General features: G+C 45.6%; 1 protein-coding gene across 1 annotated transcript in view; it reads right to left on the bottom strand.

Annotated features, from left to right (window-relative positions):
- grin2ca (glutamate receptor, ionotropic, N-methyl D-aspartate 2Ca) overlaps positions 1 to 22049 on the bottom strand; it is a 113940-nt gene that overhangs the window by 72040 nt on the left and 19851 nt on the right. The window contains exons 2-3 of the mRNA XM_072442654.1: positions 11690 to 11897; positions 11205 to 11420 (exon numbers count right to left, since the gene is read on the bottom strand). Coding sequence (XP_072298755.1) covers positions 11205 to 11420; positions 11690 to 11881 — 408 coding nt within the window. The 5' untranslated portion in view covers positions 11882 to 11897. The remainder of the gene's footprint in view (positions 1 to 11204; positions 11421 to 11689; positions 11898 to 22049) is intronic.

Here is a 22049-nt window from a genome sequence, read left to right as displayed (position 1 = left end):
TCTTTGGCCTCGTCTCGTTCGTTTTTCGGCTCTTCACATAAAAACGTGTCCTCTTTTCTTTGGCCTCGTCTCGTTCGTTCATGTTTTCGCCTCTTCACATAAAAACGTGGCCTTTTTTCTTTGGCCTCGTCTCGCACTCGTTTAGCAGCCGCTCTCATTCCCGTCGACAGCTTCCGCCTGCCGGCCCTGGATCTTTTGGCGGCTTTTCATTACAGATAGATTTGTGGATAGTGGCTAGCGGCAGGTGCGCTAACGGCTATCGACCCGCGCGGCGACGTGTTAGCACTGCAAAGGCTCATGGGAGTGAGTAAGTGGCAGTGGTGAGGGATGGGCCTCCATTTGGTGTCTGTGTCGGTTCAGAGTGGCAGACGAAAACACAAACACACACATACACACACCCAGACACACGAACACACACAGACACACACAAACACACGGAAAACACACAAACACACGGAAAACTCACTAACACACGGAAAACACACAAACACACGGAAAACTCACTAACACACGGAAAACACACAAACACATTCACATGAACACACACATGAACACACACACACACAGACACATGCACACACAAACACACGGAAAACACACAAACACACGGAAAACACACAAACACACGGAAAACACACAAACACACGGAAAACACACAAACACATGGAAAACACACACACAAACACACACATGAACACACAAACACATACACTCAAACATAAAGAAAACACAAACAAACACACACACAAACACATAAACACACACACACACACACATAAACACACACACAAACACACAAAGAAAACACACATACATACAAACAAACAAACAAACAAACACACACAAAGAAAACACACATACACACAAACACACACACACACACACACACATACACATGGACAAACACACACACAAAGCAAACATACACACACACACACACACAAACACAGAAAATATGAGCATGAACAAAAACATAATCATGAGTTTAATGTATTATTATCTGTATGATTGTGCTCAGAACACGCTCTTGTGTCTTTACTTTGAGGTCATGTTTTAGAATCTAAAACCATGTAACTTATGTGCACACGTTTTACTGTCAGGCGTTCCCTCGTTAGGATTAGTGTTGGCACTCCCTCTACTGACATGAGAGGGAATTGCTGTGGCATATTTCCACGTTTTTACATGTTTCTAAGTCGAGAAAGTCCTTTAGCATCAGACGTGTCCTTATAATCCACAAAACACAAACACAAATGTCAAACTGGCTCAATAAATGGCTCCGTTCACTCTCAGCTGTGGAGAACGTCCTCGAGCCAAATTGGGAGTGATGTTTCTACTCTGGCCTGATCCCCGGCGCCGCCCGACCCGGACCACATCAGCGGCAGGATCAGACGGAGCCTCGTTTCACCCTGACAGTGCGAAGGCGCCAGGACGTCCCGTTATGAGTGAGGACGAACGATCCTGTCCGCCGCTGACAGCGCTCGCGTGGACGGCAGCTCCGGAGCGGCCCACCTCTCGCTCGGGGGGGGGGGGGGGGGGGGGACCGAGTTTCAAAACAGAGTCGAAATGTCTTTTGTTTCTGGTTTGAAGAATGAAATTGTAATAAGGCTTTAGTTTGAATATAAGTTTTAATTGGGCAAGAAAAGTGTCTGTGGAGTTGTTTAATTTAACCAAACTTAACCAACTTTAAGAGCTTGACGGTCCAGTACACACCCGTAAATGACCCTTTATTTCCCTTTATACTTAATATTCTCACAGGTTTGATTCAGAGGGGGCGCGGGGCCTTTCTTTGTGGAGTTTGCTTGTTCTCCCTGTGTAGTTTCTCCTATAAAACATAAACTCAACTGAAAATGGCAATCCAAATCTCAATGGGACGTTCCTGGTTAAAGGCGCAATGGACGATTTTTCGGCGATTTGAGAACGCAGGCGGAAGTGCGCATGCGCACTCCCCCGTGCGGACTGATACAACACACACGTGCGTTTGTTTATTAGCGCAACGGAGCGCATCGCATCTCTCGTCTCCCGTAGATTTCTGTCCGTCTCCGTCTTCATTTTGCCCCGTACACTGAGGGAACTATATTATGATAGATCCATGCGCTTAGGCACGCGGAAACGTGGGCACAAACCGCACGCGGCTGCAGGTGAGCGGTAGGTGCGTTTTATGATTGATACGTGGCAGGACAAATGATTTATCCACGCCACGAGGAAATATGATAAAAAATTTGCTGAAAAAATCGTCCATACCACCTTTAAATAAAGAATATTAAAACAACTCTAACTCGGCTAAATGTGGAACAAGTGCATTTAAGAAAACCGCCTTTGAAGTTACAAAGTCCAAGTTAAATATATTCATGTATTTGAAATAATAAAACTGACCAAAAAAAAAAATTAGTTCTGTCTGTGGTGTAAAACGACAGCTCGTGTGTTAAAACAACTTCAGTTAAAATCACACGTTTGAACAAATGAAACCAACACAAATGGTATCTTACACAAACTTTTCCCACTCGGAGGATGAATCAAACGTTCCAGTTACTCTGAGACATTTCGTTCTAACTATCAATAATACAAATGATCTTTGCTGCAGCTTCAGTGTATTTGTTTCATTTGTGTCCATGTGAGGCACGTTTGTTACAGTTGATGGACTTTTCTCTCAGAAGAACAAGATCAAATTTATGTTTGCCACATTTAAAAATCTCAATTCATTTTCAATGTACTTTGGGGGGAATAATTGCTACAGGGAAGGGCAGTTTATCTTATAGTGAACTGTTTTAAGTACGACGAGTGCCATTGTTTTATATTGAACTGTTTTAAGTACGACGAGTGCCATTGTTTTATATTGAACTGTTTTAAGTACGACGAGTGCCATTGTTTTATATTGAACTGTTTTAAGTACGACGAGTGCCATTGTTTTATATTGAACTGTTTTAAGTACGACGAGTGTCATTGTTTTATATTGAACTGTTTTAAGTACGACGAGTGCCATTGTTTTATATTGAACTGTTTTAAGTACGACGAGTGCCATTGTTTTTTTATTGAACTGTTTTAAGTACGACAAGTGCCATTGTTTTATATTGAACTGCTTTAAGTACGACGAGTGCCATTGCTTTATATTGAACTGTTTGAAGTACGACGAGTGCCATTGTTTTATATTGAACTGTTTTAAGTATGACGAGTGCCATTGTTTTATATTGAACTGTTTGAAGTACGACGAGTGCCATTGTTTTATATTGAACTGTTTTAAGTACGACGAGTGCCATTATTTTATGTTGAACTGTTTTAAGTATGAGTGCCATTGTTTTATATTGAACCGTTTTAAGTACGACGAGTGCCATTGTTTTATATTGAACTGTTTTAAGTACGACAAGTGCCATTGTTTTATATTGAACTGCTTTAAGTACGACGAGTGCCATTGTTTTATATTGAACTGTTTGAAGTACGACGAGTGCCATTGTTTTAAATTGAACTGTTTTAAGTACGACGAGTGCCATTATTTTATGTTGAACTGTTTTAAGTACGACGAGTGCCATTGTTTTATATTGAACTGTTTTAAGTACGACGAGTGCCATTGTTTTATATTGAACTGTTTTAAGTACGACAAGTGCCATTGTTTTATATTGAACTGTTTTAAGTACGACGAGTGCCATTGTTTTATGTTGAACTGTTTTAAGTACGACGAGTGCCATTGTTTTATATTGAACTGTTTTAAGTACGACGAGTGCCATTGTTTTATATTGAACTGCTTTAAGTACGACGAGTGCCATTGTTTTATATTGAACTGTTTGAAGTACGACGAGTGCCATTATTTTATGTTGAACTGTTTTAAGTACGACGAGTGCCATTGTTTTATGTTGAACTGTTTTAAGTATGAGTGCCATTGTTTTATATTGAACTGTTTTAAGTACGACGAGTGCCATTGTTTTATATTGAACTGTTTTAAGTACGACGAGTGCCATTGTTTTATATTGAACTGTTTTAAGTACGACGAGTGCCATTGTTTTATATTGAACTGCTTTAAGTACGACGAGTGCCATTGTTTTATATTGAAGTGTTTTAAGTACGACGAGTGCCATTGTTTTATGTTGAACTGTTTTAAGTACGACGAGTGCCATTGTTTTATATTGAAGTGTTTTAAGTACGACGAGTGCCATTGTTTTATGTTGAACTGTTTTAAGTACGACGAGTGCCATTGTTTTATATTGAAGTGTTTTAAGTACGACGAGTGCCATTGTTTTATGTTGAACTGTTTTAAGTACGACGAGTGCCATTGTTTTATATTGAAGTGTTTTAAGTACGACGAGTGCCATTGTTTTATATTGAACTGCTTTAAGTACGACGAGTGCCATTGTTTTATGTTGAACTGTTTTAAGTACGACGAGTGCCATTGTTTTACATTGAACTGCTTTAGGTACGACGAGTGCCATTGTTTTATATTGAACTGTTTTAAGTACGACGAGTGCCATTGTTTTATATTGAACTGTTTTAAGTACGACAAGTGCCATTGTTTTATATTGAACTGCTTTAAGTACGACGAGTGCCATTGTTTTATATTGAACTGTTTTAAGTACGACGAGTGCCATTATTTTATGTTGAACTGTTTTAAGTACGACGAGTGCCATTGTTTTATGTTGAACTGTTTTAAGTATGAGTGCCATTGTTTTATATTGAACTGTTTTAAGTACGACGAGTGCCATTGTTTTATATTGAACTGTTTTAAGTACGACGAGTGCCATTGTTTTATATTGAACTGTTTTAAGTACGACGAGTGCCATTGTTTTATATTGAACTGCTTTAAGTACGACGAGTGCCATTGTTTTATATTGAAGTGTTTTAAGTACGACGAGTGCCATTGTTTTATGTTGAACTGTTTTAAGTACGACGAGTGCCATTGTTTTATATTGAAGTGTTTTAAGTACGACGAGTGCCATTGTTTTATGTTGAACTGTTTTAAGTACGACGAGTGCCATTGTTTTATATTGAAGTGTTTTAAGTACGACGAGTGCCATTGTTTTATGTTGAACTGTTTTAAGTACGACGAGTGCCATTGTTTTATATTGAAGTGTTTTAAGTACGACGAGTGCCATTGTTTTATGTTGAACTGTTTTAAGTACGACGAGTGCCATTGTTTTACATTGAACTGCTTTAGGTACGACGAGTGCCATTGTTTTATATTGAACTGTTTTAAGTACGACGAGTGCCATTGTTCAAGGTTGAAACTTTTGTCACGGCGTTAAAACCTTTTCCGATTGAAACTTCCCGACGTTCTAATGTTCGTTCATGAAGTTCTAAAGAGCGCTCCTTCTCCCACTGCGAGCTCTTCACAAAGTACATGAGATAAAGGTTACTTCTGGTGTAAAAACCTAATGTGCTTCAGCGTGAGCTTCGGCGGGACGTCCCATAAACCGCCTCCACGGCCGGACACGCGCGCCCATCGGCTAATCACCGCTAACGAGGCGCGGCCCTTTAGCGCGGCTGTCACTGTGCTTTATGGGGAGCAGAGTTGGGGTGATTGACACATGGGTTACTGCTCCAGCCGTTTGACAAATGACTCGTGTGGAGCCGTGAAATGAGCTCCGCCTCGCACTCCGGCAGCTACTGTTATTAACCTTTAGTCAGGCAAAATGCTTCATGCATTTTAGATGAAGCTTTTGACAACGGCCTTGGATTCCTCCTAAAGTACGAATATTAGGCATTCTTGGTAGTGTTGGTACTCTCGGGGACCTCTGCATGTTTTAGAGCTTCAGGCGTTCCCTCGTCAGGATTTGGTGTTAGCCTGAATGATGCTAAATAAAACTGTTTCTGATGAGGAACTATAACAGGATCTGACTTCCCCACAGACAAGTCACATTCTTCGTCTGGGACTCATCCCCTCTTCACAAAAGCCCCGATGAGGAAGAGGAGGGAGAGAGAGGAAGAAGAGAGGAAGATGAAGAAGAGAGAGAGGAAGAAAGGAGAGAGAGAGGAAGAAGAGAGAGAGTGGAAGAGGAGAGAGAGAGAGAGAGAAGAGAGAGGAAGAGGATAGGGAGAGGAAGACGAGAGAGAAGGGAAGAAGAGAGAGGAAGAGGAGAGAGAGAGAGAGAAGAAGAGTAGATAGAGAGAGGAAGAGGAAAGAGAGTGGAAGAAGAGGGAGAGGAAGAATAGAGAGAGGATGAAGAGAGAGAGAGGAAGAAGAGAGAGAGAAGAAGAGAGAGAAAGAGAAGGCCAAAAAGAAAGAAAGAGGGAGGAAGAGGAGGGAAAGACGGAGGAAGAGGAGGGAAAGAGAGAACGAGAAAGAAATGGAGAGGGTGGCAAGGAGAGATAAGAGAGAGAGAGAGAGAGAGAGAGGGGGGGTTAGAGCTCCTGTTACAGCCGTCATCAGAGAAAGCCTTTTGACAGGATTACAGCTGTTTCTGTCTGAGCGAGGATCAAAACCCAAACACACCAGCCGCCCTCAAACGGGTCAAACCATCGCTCACTCCATCACTCATTCACTCACTCACTCACTCCATCGTTCACTCCATCACTCACTCACTCCATCGTTCACTCCATCACTCACTCCATCACTCACTCCATCGTTCACTCCATCACTCACTCACTCACTCCATCGTTCACTCCATCACTCACTCCATCACTCACTCCATCGTTCACTCCATCACTCACTCCATCGCTCACTCCATCGTTCACTCCATCACTCACTCCATCACTCACTCCATCGCTCACTCCATCACTCACTCCATCACTCACTCCATCACTCACTCACTCCATCACTCACTCCATCGCTCACTCCATCACTCACTCCATCACTCACTCACTCCATCGCTCACTCCATCACTCACTCCATCACTCACTCCACCACTCACTCCATCACTCACTCCATCACTCACTCACTCCATCGCTCACTCCATCACTCACTCCATCACTCACTCCATCACTCACTCCATCACTCACTCACTCCATCGCTCACTCCATCACTCACTCCATCACTCACTCCACCACTCACTCCATCACTCACTCCATCACTCACTCACTCCATCACTCACTCCATCGTTCACTCCATCACTCACTCCATCACTCACTCCATCGCTCACTCCATCACTCACTCACTCCATCGCTCACTCCATCACTCACTCCATCACTCACTCCATCACTCACTCACTCCATCACTCACTCCATCGCTCACTCCATCGCTCACTCCATCACTCACTCCATCACTCACTCCATCACTCACTCACTCCATTGTTCACTCCATCACTGACTCCATCACTCACTCCATCGCTCACTCCATCACTCACTCCATCACTCACTCCATCACTCACTCACTCCATCACTCACTCCATCGCTCACTCCATCGCTCACTCCATCGCTCACTCCATCACTCACTCCATCACTCACTCCATCACTCACTCCATCGCTCACTCCATCACTCACTCCATCACTCACTCCATCACTCACTCCATCACTCACTCCATCACTCACTCACTTCATCACTCACTCCATCGCTCACTCCATCACTCACTCCATCACTCACTCCATCGCTCACTCGATCACTCACTCCATCACTCACTCCATCGCTCACTCCATCGCTCACTCCATCACTCACTCCATCACTCACTCCATCGCTCACTCCATCACTCACTCCATCACTCACTCCATCACTCACTTCATCACTCACTCACTCCATCGTTCACTCCATCACTCACTCCATCACTCACTCCATCACTCACTCCATCACTCACTCCATCGTTCACTCCATCACTCACTCACTCCATCGTTCACTCACTCCATCACTCACTCCATCACTCACTCCATCGTTCACTCCATCACTCACTCCATCGCTCACTCCATCGTTCACTCCATCACTCACTCCATCACTCACTCCATCGCTCACTCCATAACTCACTCCATCACTCACTCCATCACTCACTCACTCACTCCATCACTCACTCCATCGCTCACTCCATCACTCACTCCATCACTCACTCACTCCATCGCTCACTCCATCACTCACTCCATCACTCACTCCATCACTCACTCCATCACTCACTCCATCACTCACTCACTCCATCGCTCACTCCATCACTCACTCCATCACTCACTCCATCACTCACTCCATCACTCACTCACTCCATCGTTCACTCCATCACTCACTCCATCACTCACTCCATCGCTCACTCCATCACTCACTCACTCCATCGCTCACTCCATCACTCACTCCATCACTCACTCCATCACTCACTCACTCCATCACTCACTCCATCACTCACTCCATCGCTCACTCCATCACTCACTCCATCACTCACTCCATCACTCACTCACTCCATTGTTCACTCCATCACTCACTCCATCGCTCACTCCATCACTCACTCCATCACTCACTCCATCACTCACTCACTCCATCACTCACTCCATCGCTCACTCCATCGCTCACTCCATCGCTCACTCCATCACTCACTCCATCACTCACTCCATCACTCACTCCATCGCTCACTCCATCACTCACTCCATCACTCACTCCATCACTCACTCCATCACTCACTCACTCCATCACTCACTCACTCCATCACTCACTCCATAACTCACTCACTCCATCACTCACTCCAATCACTCACTCCATCACTCACTCCATCACTCACTCCATCGCTCACTCCATCACTCCATCGCTCACTCCATCACTCACTCCATCACTCACTCCATCACTCACTCACTCCATCGCTCACTCCATCACTCACTCCATCACTCACTCCATCACTCACTCCATCGCTCACTCCATCACTCACTCCATCACTCACTCCATCACTCACTCCATCGCTCACTCCATCACTCACTCCATCACTCACTCCATCACTCACTCACTCCATCACTCACTCCATCACTCACTCCATCACTCACTCCATCACTCACTCACTCCATCACTCACTCCATCACTCACTCCATCGCTCACTCCATCGCTCACTCCATCGCTCACTCCATCACTCACTCCATCGCTCACTCCATCACTCACTCCATCACTCACTCCATCGCTCACTCCATCGCTCACTCCATCGCTCACTCCATCGCTCACTTCATCGCTCACTCCATCACTCACTCCATCACTCACTCCATCACTCACTCCATCACTCACTCCATCACTCACTCACTCACTCCATCACTCACTCCATCGCTCACTCCATCACTCACTCCATCACTCACTCACTCCATCGCTCACTCCATCACTCACTCACTCCATCACTCACTCCATAACTCACTCACTCCATCACTCACTCCATAACTCACTCACTCCATCACTCACTCCATCACTCACTCCATCACTCACTCCATAACTCACTCACTCCTTCACTCACTCCATCAATCACTCCATAACTCACTCACTCCATCACTCACTCCATAACTCACTCACTCCATCACTCCATCGGGAGCGTTGGGGCGTTTCCAAGTGGGGCTGCCCGGCCTTTGGGCCTGTGGCCTTCCTGGTTCAGAGATATTATTGTCTTTATTGACAAAGACATGACAACCGTCCCATCCAAGCTTAAAAAAATATCATTAAAACCAAAATATTGTAAATCCAAGTTCTGTATTTTGTGGTTGACAGTTTTAGCAGTGGCTCAGAGCTGTTTTATTCATCTGTAAGAGCTAAAGAAGAACAGCTAAAGCTCCAAGACAAACTGCAGCTCATTCTGTCTGAGACACGTGTCGGATAAAACTGGTTTAGTGAAGGGGAAAAGGATCACCAGCCTCTAAAATACACCAGGGGACAAAGACAGTTTTCTGGGGGAGGACCCCGAAGCCCCCCTTTCATTGACTGTGATCACCGTTAACACAAACAGTGGAAACAAACTATGAACAAAAACAGCTCCTGTTTGGAGGTTCTGACCGCAGAGAGGGTCAGGAGCATTCAGTGTCAGATGAAGCCAGGATTACTAAAGAGGAGATTTAGGGGCTGTCAATAAAGTTAACATTATTTTTGGAGTACAAACTGGTCCATGAACGGTTGATTTGATGGAAATGAAAGTTTTATACGACAGAAGACTCCGACTACAATCGTTTTCAAGGTTATTAAGGTTCTAGTACTGAATAAAATGTCACAGAGTCAAACTGAGAAAAACACCTTTTTAAAAATGACCTGCTGTAATGACCCCTGGTCTGCCCTCTAACCCTCCTCCATCTCTGCTCCATCTCTGCTCCATCTCTCCTCTATATCTCCTCCATCTCACGTCCATCTCACCTCCATCTCTGCTCCATCTCTGCTCCATCTCTCCTCCATCTCTCCTCCATCTCTCCATCTCATCTTTATCTCTGCTCCATCTCTCCTCTATATCTCCTCCATCTCACCTCCATCTCACCTCCATCTCTGCTCCATCTCTCCTCTATATCTCCTCCATCTCACCTCCATCTCTGCTCCATCTCTCCTCTATATCTCCTCCATCTCACCTCCATCTCTGCTCCATCTCTCCTCTATATCTCCTCCATCTCACCTCCATCTCACCTCCATCTCTGCTCCATCTCTCCTCTATATCTCCTCCATCTCACCTCCATCTCATCTCCATCTCTGCTCCATCTCTGCTCCATCTCTCCTCCATCTCTCCTCCATCTCTCCTCCATCTCTCCATCTCATCTTTATCTCTGCTCCATCTCTGCTCCATCTCTCCTCCATCTCTCCTCCATCTCACCTCCATCTCTGCTCCATCTCTGCTCCATCCCTGCTCCATCCCACCTCCATCTCTGCTCCCTCTCTCCTCCATCTCTGCTCCATCTCTCCTCCATCTCTGCTCCCTCTCCCCTCCATCTCTGCTCCATCTCTGCTCCATCTCTCCTCCATCTCTGCTCCATCTCTCCTCCATCTCTGCTCCCTCTCTCCTCCATCTCTGCTCCATCTCTCCTCCATCTCTGCTCCCTCTCTCCTCCATCTCTGCTCCATCTCTGCTCCATCTCTGCTCCATCTCTCCTCCATCTCTGCTCCCTCTCTCCTCCATCTCTCCTCCATCTCTCCTCCATCTCTGCTCCATCTCTCCTCCATCTCTGCTCCCTCTCTCCTCTAGCTCTCCTCCATCTCTGCTCCCTCTCTCCTCCATCTCTGCTCCATCTCTGCTCCATCTCTGCTCCATCCCTCCTCCATCTCTGCTCCCTCTCTCCTCCATCTCTCCTCCATCTCTGCTCCATCTCTCCTCCATCTCTGCTCCCTCTCTCCTCCATCTCTCCTCCATCTCTCCTCCATCTCTCGTCTCTAAACTCACCTTGTAGGGCAGCACCACGGCCGAGCCTCCGCTGATGCCCACGATGGGGACCGCGGTCTGGGTGGAGATGAAGTCCAGGATCTGGGCCACGGCCTCGGAGCCCACGTTGTCCTCAAAGACCACCCCGTGGACCCGGTTTGTGGACAGCGTGTCACAGATCCGAGTCAGCAGCGCCCGTGGGTTTGTGTTGTTCACCAGCACCGTGATGGGGTTGACCTGAGGCACCACCAGGTCAAAGGACAAGAAGAAAGAGGCACCACCGGGTCAAAGGGCGAGAAAACTGCACTCGCCCTGTTGTTTACTTTTAAACAAACTTATTTTGTTTTTTGCTTTATAAATGTTTCGTTTTAGAGATTTAGATTTTCGACAAGTTTCACTGAAGATTGAAAGAAAAAAATAATGACATATTTGTAACTAATTTAAACTAGGACAGATGCTCCTCCCCCTTTTCCACCCTCGACTCCGCCCTTCGGCCCCAGGCTCACCTCTAGGGGCAGGTCCATGAAGTTCTCCCTGCTCAGTCGGCCCTTGATCTCGCTCTGGTAGGCGGGGCCACTGAACACCACGGCCACGTTGACTGTGGGGACGGGGACTCCAAATGGCCGGCCCACAGCCATGGGGGCGGAGCACAGCAGCAGCACCATACGCAGCCACCAGGGGGAGCTCCGAGGGCCCATCGCACTCACCTACTGCCTGAAGACACAAGAGAAGGAGAAGGTGAGAGCGCGTCAAAGCTCTCTATAACACGTTTAACAGCCGAACCTGCGATCGATCTGAAACTAGAAACTTTAAAGGGCGTTTATCATCCACAATGTACTTTTTGGAGCATCAGAAAAAAAACAAAAATTAAAAGTTTTTATTTTAAATTTTAGTGTATTTTGGTGGATTTGTACCTGTTGTATATATACAATTTTACACTGATCGAGCAGGTATTTGTGGAGAAAACTTTTAAAAATCTGTAGAAAATGACATCACACCACTCATTCCAGTCAGAGTTTATGCAGAATTTACAGAAAACATTAATTCGACAAAATGAAGTCGCTCTCATATATTTTAATTTGTCAAATTAAAAAAACTCTGATAATAAAGTTTTGGCCCAGTGTTTGCTGGGTAATTTCTTAATGTGATGTCATCAATTACAAACAGGAAGTGAAATTATAAACCAATAATTTGCTTTTCTGCAATAACATTTTTGATCAAAAGTCAAAATATATTTATCTTATCTAACTGCATTTTAGTTCAATGAGTCGTCCGACCTGTAGAGGGAGCTTTAATTTCCACTGCAAAGCCTAAAAAGTGTGTTTTCCAAATTGCTTTAAGACGTTATTTTAAGTTCATAATGTGAAATACTAATCCCAAGTGAAGCCAATAATGCATTTTATGTCCACAATAAGGATTTTATTTTTAACTATAAATTCAATATACTGTCAAATGAATAACTAAATTAAAACAATAAAGGGTTGAATAAATGCAAAAGAGGCGCCACATCCGCGGGCATATCTTTTGCCGCCCTGCAGATGGTCCTTTTCTGCCGCTTATGTTCGTCCCAACCTTTCATCAATCTCGGCAGCTCAACGCTCTCTCCACCCGAGTAAGTTTTGTCTCTCAACAAACACTGGAGGTGGTTCTAGATTTTCTCATTACCTGCCCCCTCGTGCTTCCAGAAGAAAAAGAAAATAAGAAAAAGAAACGGCCGCTTCACCACAATACAATGGAACATAGCACACAAGTAAATGTTCTGTCCACGTCAAACACATCAATAATGATAAAAATACTTCATAAAACTGGGTTAAATTAAACCAGACTTGGGCTGCTTGTGCCTGATACTGTTTAAATTAGCCCACATTAGCTCACATTAGCCCAGATTAGCATATGTTAGCCTCCGTCACAGAGAAAGGAGCAGTTTTTGCTTTGTTTTTGCCGGTTGTATTTTTAGTTCCACAGTGTGAGACCGGAGCCTTCGGGAGCACATGTCACGGCGCGGCTGCTGCCACGACGCCGCGTCCAAACCGACAGATGGCCCCGACCACGCGCTAATGCTACATGCGCTAATGCTACGCACGCTAATGCTAAAGCGACGGCGCAGCAGGATTTGTGCTGCTCTCTCGGGACAATCAGCGACTATCTGGGTTACTAAACCACAACTCTGAGAACCACGTCTCTCCAGCATTATCATCTCAGGCCCCACAATGCACTGCAGCGATAAAAAGAACTGTTTCAACTAAGGGTCAAATGTTCTGTGCTAAAAAATTCCTGTAAATGTCGCAAAATGCAACTGGGCGATAAGATGAGAGCAGAGATGTCACTTTAAATCCTTTTTTGGAGATTAAACTGGACATTGCTGTCTCTTTTGGAGGTCATTTTTAACTGATTTAATTACAGTTAGATTTACTCATTTGTCTCTTTTTTATATCTCTAAAACAGCAATTGTGATATTATAAAAAAATTTGATACATCTCGCACCTTTGGATTTAGTTTGCACGTCTTAATTATTTGACTTCAAGGACATACTTGTCTGTGGAGTGAAAAGTCAATTAAATAACTTTAAAATTAGTCACAATATAACACTACAAATACATCCTTACAAGCTTAAATTACAAAGCAATTTATGCCATTTTACGAGGCGTATTTATCACATGGTCAAATATCAAACTTGGAATATTATTTTAGTCAAAGTAAAAAACCCTCAAACTGAAACTGAGATTTAAAAGATTCACATTTTGTCCGTTTGTGTCATGAGGTCGAGACAGCGTGAGTCCCAGGCCTGAGGGACACAAGACGTTCCTCTGGGAGGAACACGCTGTGATCCCATGTAATCCTGCTGCAGCTGAGGCCTCTGTCTCCACAGAGAGAGAGAGCAGGACCTCATGTCGAGCAGGACCTCATGTGGACCAGGACCACACATGGAGCAGAACCTCACATGGAGCATAACCTCACATGGAGCAGGACCTCACGTGGAGCAGGACCTCATGTCGAGCAGGACCTCATGTGGACCAGGACCACACATGGAGCAGAACCTCACATGGAGCATAACCTCACATGGAGCAGGACCTCACGTGGAGCAGGACCTCATGTCGAGCAGGACCTCATGTGGACCAGGACCACACATGGAGCAGAACCTCACATGGAGCAGAACCTCATGTGGAGCATAACCTCACATGGAGCAGGACCTCACATGGAGCAGGACCTCATGTGGAGCAGAACCTGATGTGGAGCAGAAACTCATGTGGAGCAGGACCTCACATGGAGCAAGACCTAACATGGAGCAGAACCTCATGTGGAGCAGAACCTCATGTGGAGCATAACCTCACATGGAGCAGAACCTCATGTGGAGGAGAACCTCATGTGGAGGAGAACCTCACATGGAGCAGGACCTCATGTGGAACAGAATCTGATGTGGAGCAGAAACTCATGTGGAGCATAACCTCACATGGAGCAGAACCTCATGTGGAGCATAACCTCACATGGAGCAGGACCTCACATGGAGCAGGACCTCATGTGGAGCAGAATCTGATGTGGAGCAGAAACTCATGTGGAGCAGGACCTCACATGGAGCAAGACCTAACATGGAGCAGAACCTCATGTGGAGGAGAACCTCACATGGAGCAGAACCTCATGTGGAGGAGAACCTCATGTGGAGCAGAACCTCACATGGAGCAGGACCTCATGTGGAGCAGGACCTCATGTGGAGCAGAACCTCACAAGGAGCAGGACCTCATGTGGAGCAGGACCTCACATGGAGCAGAACCTCACATGGAACGGAACTTCTTGTGGAGCAGGACCTCACATGGAGCAGAAACTCACATGGAACGGAACTTCTTGTGGAGCAGGACCTCACATGGAGCAGGACCTCACATGGAGCAGAACCTCACATGGAGCAGAACCTCACATGGAGCACAACCTCTCTTGGAGCCCATCACACTTATATAAAATGTGTTATCGTGACATCGTGTGGAGGATCTAGAGGCACAAGGTCACGATGACAGAACGTGGCCAGTTTCTACGAGATCGAACCTCGGGGTCAAAGGTCGACGTGATCATCTCTCAGCACATACTTTTGGAATCCGCGTTATCGACGAGTTAGCGACGCTTTCAATTAATAGTCGTCGATTATCTCAAGAATTGATTCGTTTCCCCCCGAGGCAAAGGGAGAACATGCAAACTCCTGAAATGCCCCGTCTTGTCACGAGGCAAAGGGAGAACATGCAAACTCCTGAAATGCCCCGTCTTGTCACGAGGCAAAGGGAGAGCATGCATACTCCTGAAATGCCCCGTCTTGTCACGAGGCAAAGGGAGAGCATGCAAACTCCTGAAATGCCCCGTCTTGTCACGAGGCAAAGGGAGAGCATGCAAACCAAACTCGCTACGTTTTCACAATAAATCTCTTCAGGCCTTTCGAACCTATCACACTTTTCATCACGCCTCAAACGAGCCGCGGAGGCGTTAAACGGGCGAAACGCCCCCAGCTCCGTCCGCCGCGCGTCCAGACCCCGCGCCAACCCCGCGCCCGCCGCGCCGCGCTCTAACCGCCCGTGCCGGCCCCTTCATAAATCAGGGGACGAATTGATTAGTTGCCAGCAAGCGAGGGCGTCCCAATGACAGTGCCGGGCCTGACCAAGGGTTAACGCGCCGGCCGCTACGTGCCGCTAATGCTAACGCTAGCGCCTGGCGTTCCCCGGGCCGCGTTTAATCAGCGCTTCGAGGAAAAGGGCCCGAGGCGGACGCGTGAAGGTCGCGCGGCCGTCGGGAATGTTACTGGGCCCGGCCGTGGGGGACTCGGGGATAACTCACGGGCGCGGGCGACGGGGATGAGCGGCGGCGGCGGCGAGACGCGACCCCCGTGCGGGATTTAGCGCCGCCGGAGCCAAAGGTGCTTAAAGCGAGGAGCAGATTTATGGTCGAGCAGATATCCGCTCGCAGGAGTGTTTGTCCAGCGCGAGTCGTCAGTGACAGGTGACGCACGACATGGTAAAGAGAGAGGAACAGGGGGAAGCCTTTACCCCCCGACTACCTACACTGCAAAAACTGAATATTACCACTTAAGTATAGCAGAGCTTGTCGTGGGCTTCAGTTTTTCCGGTTCATGGCCCATAAAGCGTGATTTCCATTATCACTTAATGAGTTGAACTATTGAACTTTGATATCCTGTATCTTGGAAGGTAAAAAGAAAACTTTTCAAGTACTTTTAATTAGAATAAAATTAGCCGCCATTTACTGAGAACTGTATTCGTCTGAACTGTCATTTGGCACATTCACGAGTCAAAGGTGCCTTGGTCGACTAACATTTTTCTTAGCTGACTCATTATTTCCGGGATGAAAAATAAAAACTTAGTTAATTTACTAAATATTTGTAATTGTCTCTTTCTGGTAACGATCTTTCTTTGTAACGATAAACCCAAACTCTTTAAGTGACTTCTGCTCGTCGAGGTCAAGCAAAATGAAAATCAAATCAGCCTCGTTCATGAATCAGATGAAAGATAATATCATAATATACACATAATATCAAGCAAAAATGTGGATTCAGTGTACTGTTTTCCGGATTATAAGTCACACGTTTTTTCATAGTTGTGGCCGGGGTGCGACTTATACTCCAGAGCGACTTATATGTGATATTATTTGTTATTTTTCACACTGACAACCACAAGAGGGCGCTCTAGACTCTAAGCGATGCAGAAGAAGAATCTGCACTTCCTCTTCCTCCTGAGTTTGTGGAGTTGTTTAGAAGTGACACCGAGGAAGAAGAATTCTATGGATTTAGTGATTTGGGGTAAAACTGATGCTGTGGTAAACTTGTTAGCATGTTCTTTATGCTATAGTTATCTGAATAACTGTTAATATGTTACGTTAACATACCAGACACTTACCACAGTTCTGTCTGTGCCTCATGTAGCTGAAGGTGTTAGCGTTAGCATACGTACACCTATTCACCATGTTCTCTCATCTGTTATTATTTTAAACTGCATTTCAAGATTAAATGTCTGTTCTTGGTGTTGGATTTTATAAAATAAATTTCCCCCAAAAAGTGACTTATAATCCAGTGCGACTTATATGTGTTTTTTTTTTCTCTATTATTTTTTTTTTTGGCTGCTGCGACTTATAGTCCAGAAAATACGGTAATATTCTGAACTCAAATGACGGTCTCATTAACATAGCGATATCTCTGGCACAGTTATGCTTTGGTTTTCCATCTCTGCATATTCACACACACACACACACACACACACACCTGCGCTCACACACACACACACACACCTGCGCTCACACACACACACACACACCTGCGCTCACACACACACACACACACACACACACACACCTGCGCTCACACACACACACACACACAAACAAAACGGTCGGTGGGTTTTCCGCCTGGACAAATTGAACGCTCTTGATAAGGAGATAGGATTTCCATCTCTGGCTTTGCACACACACACACACACACACATACACACACACATACACACACACATACACACACACATACACACACACATACACACACACACACACACAAACTCACACGTGTAAAAAAACACAACCCGTGAACACGTTTGCGACACACAGGAATTTGTTCTGCTTTAAAAGACGTTTGTCACTGTCAAAACGGACGCCAATCCCCACGAATGTGACTCGTGTTATTTAGCCTCGTTCAACACGGGATTCGACCCTTAAGCACACGCTGCAGAAGAACATGATGAGGCTAACGCTCAAGATGAGGCTAATAACGCTCAAGATGAGGCTAATAACGCTCAAGATGAGGCTAATAACATTTAAGATAAGGCTAATAACGCCTAAGATGAGGCTAATAACTCTCAAGATGAGGCTAATAACGCCTAAGATGAGGCTAATAACGCTCAAGATGAGGCTAATAACGCCTAAGATGAGGCTAATAACGCTCAAGATGAGGCTCATAACACTTAAGGTGAGGCTAATAACACTTAAGATGAGGCTAATAACGCTGACATGAGACTAACAACGCTCAAGATGAGGCTAATAATGCTCAAGATGAGGCTAATAATGCTCAAGATGAGACTAATAGCGCTCAAGATGAGGCTAATAACAATCAAGATGAGACTAATAGCGCTCAAGATAAGGCTAATAACGCTGAGACTAATAACACTCAAGATGAGGCTAATAACGCTCAAGATGAGGCTAATAACGCTCAAGATGAGTCTAATAACGCTGAGATGAGACTAACAGCGCTCAAGATGAGGCTAATAACACTTAAGATGAGGCTAATAACGCTTAAGATGAGGCTAATAGCGCTCAAGATGAGGCTAATAACGCTTAAGATGAAGCCAATAACGCTAAGATGAAACTAATAACGCTTAAGATGAGGCTAATAACGCTCAAGATGAGGCTAATAACGCTCAAGATGAGACTAATAGCGCTCAAGATGGGGCTAATAACGCTAAGATGAGACTAACAACGCTCAAGATGAGGCTAATAACGCTCAAGATGAGGCTAATAACGCTCAAGATGAGACTAATAGCGCTCAAGATGAGGCTAATAACGCTAAGATGAGACTAATAGCGCTCAAGATGAGGCTAATAACGCTTAAGATGAAGCCAATAACGCTAAGATAAAACTTATAACGCTTAAGATGAAGCTAATAACGCTCAAGATGAAGCCAATAACGCTAAGATGAAACTAATAGCGCTCAAGATGAGGCTAATAACGCTTAAGATGAAGCCAATAACGCTAAGATAAAACTTATAACGCTTAAGATGAAGCTAATAACGCTCAAGATGAAGCCAATAACGCTAAGATGAAACTAATAACGCTTAAGATGAGGCTAATAACGCTCAAGATGAGGCTAATAACGCTCAAGATGAGACTTATAGCGCTCAAGATGAGGCTAATAACGCTAAGATGAGGCTAATAACGCTTAAGATGAGGCTAATAACGCTCAAGATGAGGCTAATAACGCTCAAGATGAGACTAATAGCGCTCAAGATGAGGCTAATAACGCTAAGATGAGACTAACAACGCTCAAGATGAGGCTAATAACGCTTAAGATGAGGCGAATAACACTCAAGATGAGACTAATAGCGCTCAAGATGAGGCTAATAACGCTCAAGATGAGACTAATAGCGCTCAAGATGAGGCTAATAACGCTCAAGATGAGACTAATAGCGCTGAAAAACACTTTCAGTAGAAGATCTCCTATCAACAAAAACTCCCATAGACAAATAAATACATAAAAAGAAAGTAATAAATAAATAAAATGGAAATGAAAAAATAAGAATAAATTTAAATAAAACTAATAAAATGAAATAAATAAATAAAATAAATAAAACAAAATAAAATAAATACAATGAATAAATAAAATAAATAAAATAAAAGATAAGACAACGCTTATCTTAACTCACACACTGTTTGGTCCTGATTATGAATAAAACCGCTCAGTGAAGCTGTCATTCAGTGTGTGGCTCTGAGGTCTATAATAACATTGATCTAGTGAACAAACAATAACAAAACAAACAAAAACAAAGTGATTATTGACAGCGAGAGACATTTGAGAGCGTGGACAGGAGCAGCAACGTCACTTTTGCTCCTTCTGTTGTGGACAGGACAGAGCAGCGTGAGACTGGGGGGGTGATACCGGGGAGAGACTGGGGGGTGAGACTCGGGTGAGACGGTGTGAGACTGGGGGGGTGACATCGGGGTGAGACGGGGGTGAGACTGGGATGAGGCTGGGGTGAGACGGGGGTGAGACTGGGGGGTGATATCGGGGTGAGACTGGGGGGGTGAGACTGGGGTGAGACTGGGGGGTGAGACGGGGGTGAGACTGGGGGGTGAGACCGGGGGGTGAGACAGGGGTGAGACTGGGAGGTTAGACTGGAGGGTGAGACTGGGGGGTGAGTCTGATGCTAATGCTAATACTAACGGTAATGGAGGCTAGTGACGATGCTAAACTGCACCAGTGGCTCCTTGACCACCAGCAGTTATTCACACAGCTCATTCGTCTGGACAGGAGGTGACCTCTCAGCAGCTCTACACCTCAGCGCTGCGAGTTCATTTAGTAACAAAGAAAAAGTAAAACATGATCTAAAGATTATATTTATAGATCATTTCGTTAAACATGGCTAGAATCCCCGTGTCCCGGAGTGTTTAAGATTCCATTTTAAACAAGGTTGCACAAGCTTTTCCATTTCCTGTTATTACATAATGGTCAGATAAGGTCCCTGCAATAACTCCTTAATATCACATAACTAGTCACAAGACGCTGAACCCCGCCCCCTTCTCCACTCTTCACATTATTAAAACTAACGAGGCATATGTTATTATTCAGGAGGCCATTACTTTCAGCGCCGCCACGAAGACAGAGGAGACACAAGGTCAAGAGCAGCGATGACATCGTCCACAACACGTACACTTTAAGCGGACGAACTTTACATCAACTAAAACGTGTATTTAAGGGGAAAGTAAAAGTATTACAACTCTAAATACATTGTATAGGAAATTATGCATGAGATTTGAGCTGTTTAAATGCTAATAACAGTGTCTGCCAGTGTCCAATCAGATTCAGTCTGGTCTAGTCCTGTTTTGGTCTTGAGTCAGTCCTTGATTGGTCTTGAGTTGGTCTTGGGTTGGTCCTTGGTTGGTCTTGGGTTGGTCCTGGGTTGGTCCTGGGTCGGTCTTGTGTTGGTCCTGGGTTGGTCCTGGGTCGGTCTTGGGTTGATCTTGGGTTGGTCCTTGGTTGGTCTTGGGTTGGTCTTGGGTTGGTCCTTGGTTGGTCTTGGGTCGGTCCTGGGTTGGTCTTGGGTCGGTCTTGGGTTGGTACTTAGTTGGTCCTGGGTCAGTCTTGGGTTGGTACTTGGTTGGTCCTGGGTCGGTCTTAGGTTGGTCTTGGGTTGGTCTTGGGTTGATCTTGGGTTGGTCCTTGGTTGGTCTTGGGTTGGTCTTGGGTTGGTCTTGGGTTGGTCCTTGGTTGGTCTTGGGTTGGTCCTGGGATGGTCCTGGGTCGGTCTTGGGTTGGTCTTGGGTCGGTCCTGGGTCGGTCTTGGGTTGGTCTTGGGTTGGTACTTAGTTGGTCCTGGGTCAGTCTTGGGTTGGTACTTGGTTGGTCCTGGGTCGGTCTTGGGTTGGTCTTGGGTTGGTCTTGGGTTGGTACTTGGTTGGTCCTGGGTTGGTACTTGGTTAGACCTGGGTCGGTCCTGGGTTGGTCTTTCTTGGGTTGGTCTTGAGTTGGTCTTGAGTTGGTCTTGGGTTGGTCCTGGGTCGGTCTTGGGTTGGTCTTGGGTTGGTACTTGGTTAGTCTTTGGTTGGTCCTGGGTTGGTCTTGGGTTGGTCTTGGGTTGGTCCTGGGTTGGTCCTTGGTTGGTCTTGGGTTGGTCTTGGGTTGGTCTTGGGTTGGTCTTGGGTTGGTACTTGGTTGGTCCTGGGTCGGTCTTGGGTTGGTACTTGGTTGGTCCTGGGTCGGTCCTGGGTCAGTCTTGGGTTGGTCTTGGGTTGGTACTTGGTTAGTCCTGGGTTGGTCCTGGGTTGGTCTTGGGTTGGTCTTGGGTTGGTCTTGGGTTGGTACTTGGTTGGTCCTGGGTGGGTCTTGGGTTGGTACTTGGTTGGTCCTGGGTCGGTCCTGGGTTGGTCTTGGGTCAGTCTTGGGTCGGTCTTGGGTTGGTTTTGAGTTGGTCTTGGGTTGGTACTTGGTTGGTCCTGGGTTGGTCCTGGGTCGGTCTTGAGTTGGTCTTGGATTGGTCTTGGGTTGGTCCTTGGTTGGTCTTGGGTTGGTCCTGGGTTGGTCCTGGGTCGGTCTTGGGTTGGTCCTGGGTTGGTCCTGGGTCGGTCTTGGGTTGATCTTGGGTTGGTCCTTGGTTGGTCTTGGGTTGGTCTTGGGTTGGT

The sequence above is a fragment of the Eucyclogobius newberryi genome, unplaced genomic scaffold (assembly GCF_026437365.1).
Source record: "Eucyclogobius newberryi isolate DKJ021-1_F unplaced genomic scaffold, fEucNew1.0.hap1 SCAF_13, whole genome shotgun sequence".
In the NCBI taxonomy this organism is placed as follows: Eukaryota; Metazoa; Chordata; class Actinopteri; order Gobiiformes; family Gobiidae; genus Eucyclogobius; species Eucyclogobius newberryi.
Note: the sequence above shows the minus strand (reverse complement) of the source record. Positions and strands in the feature narration are given on the sequence as shown.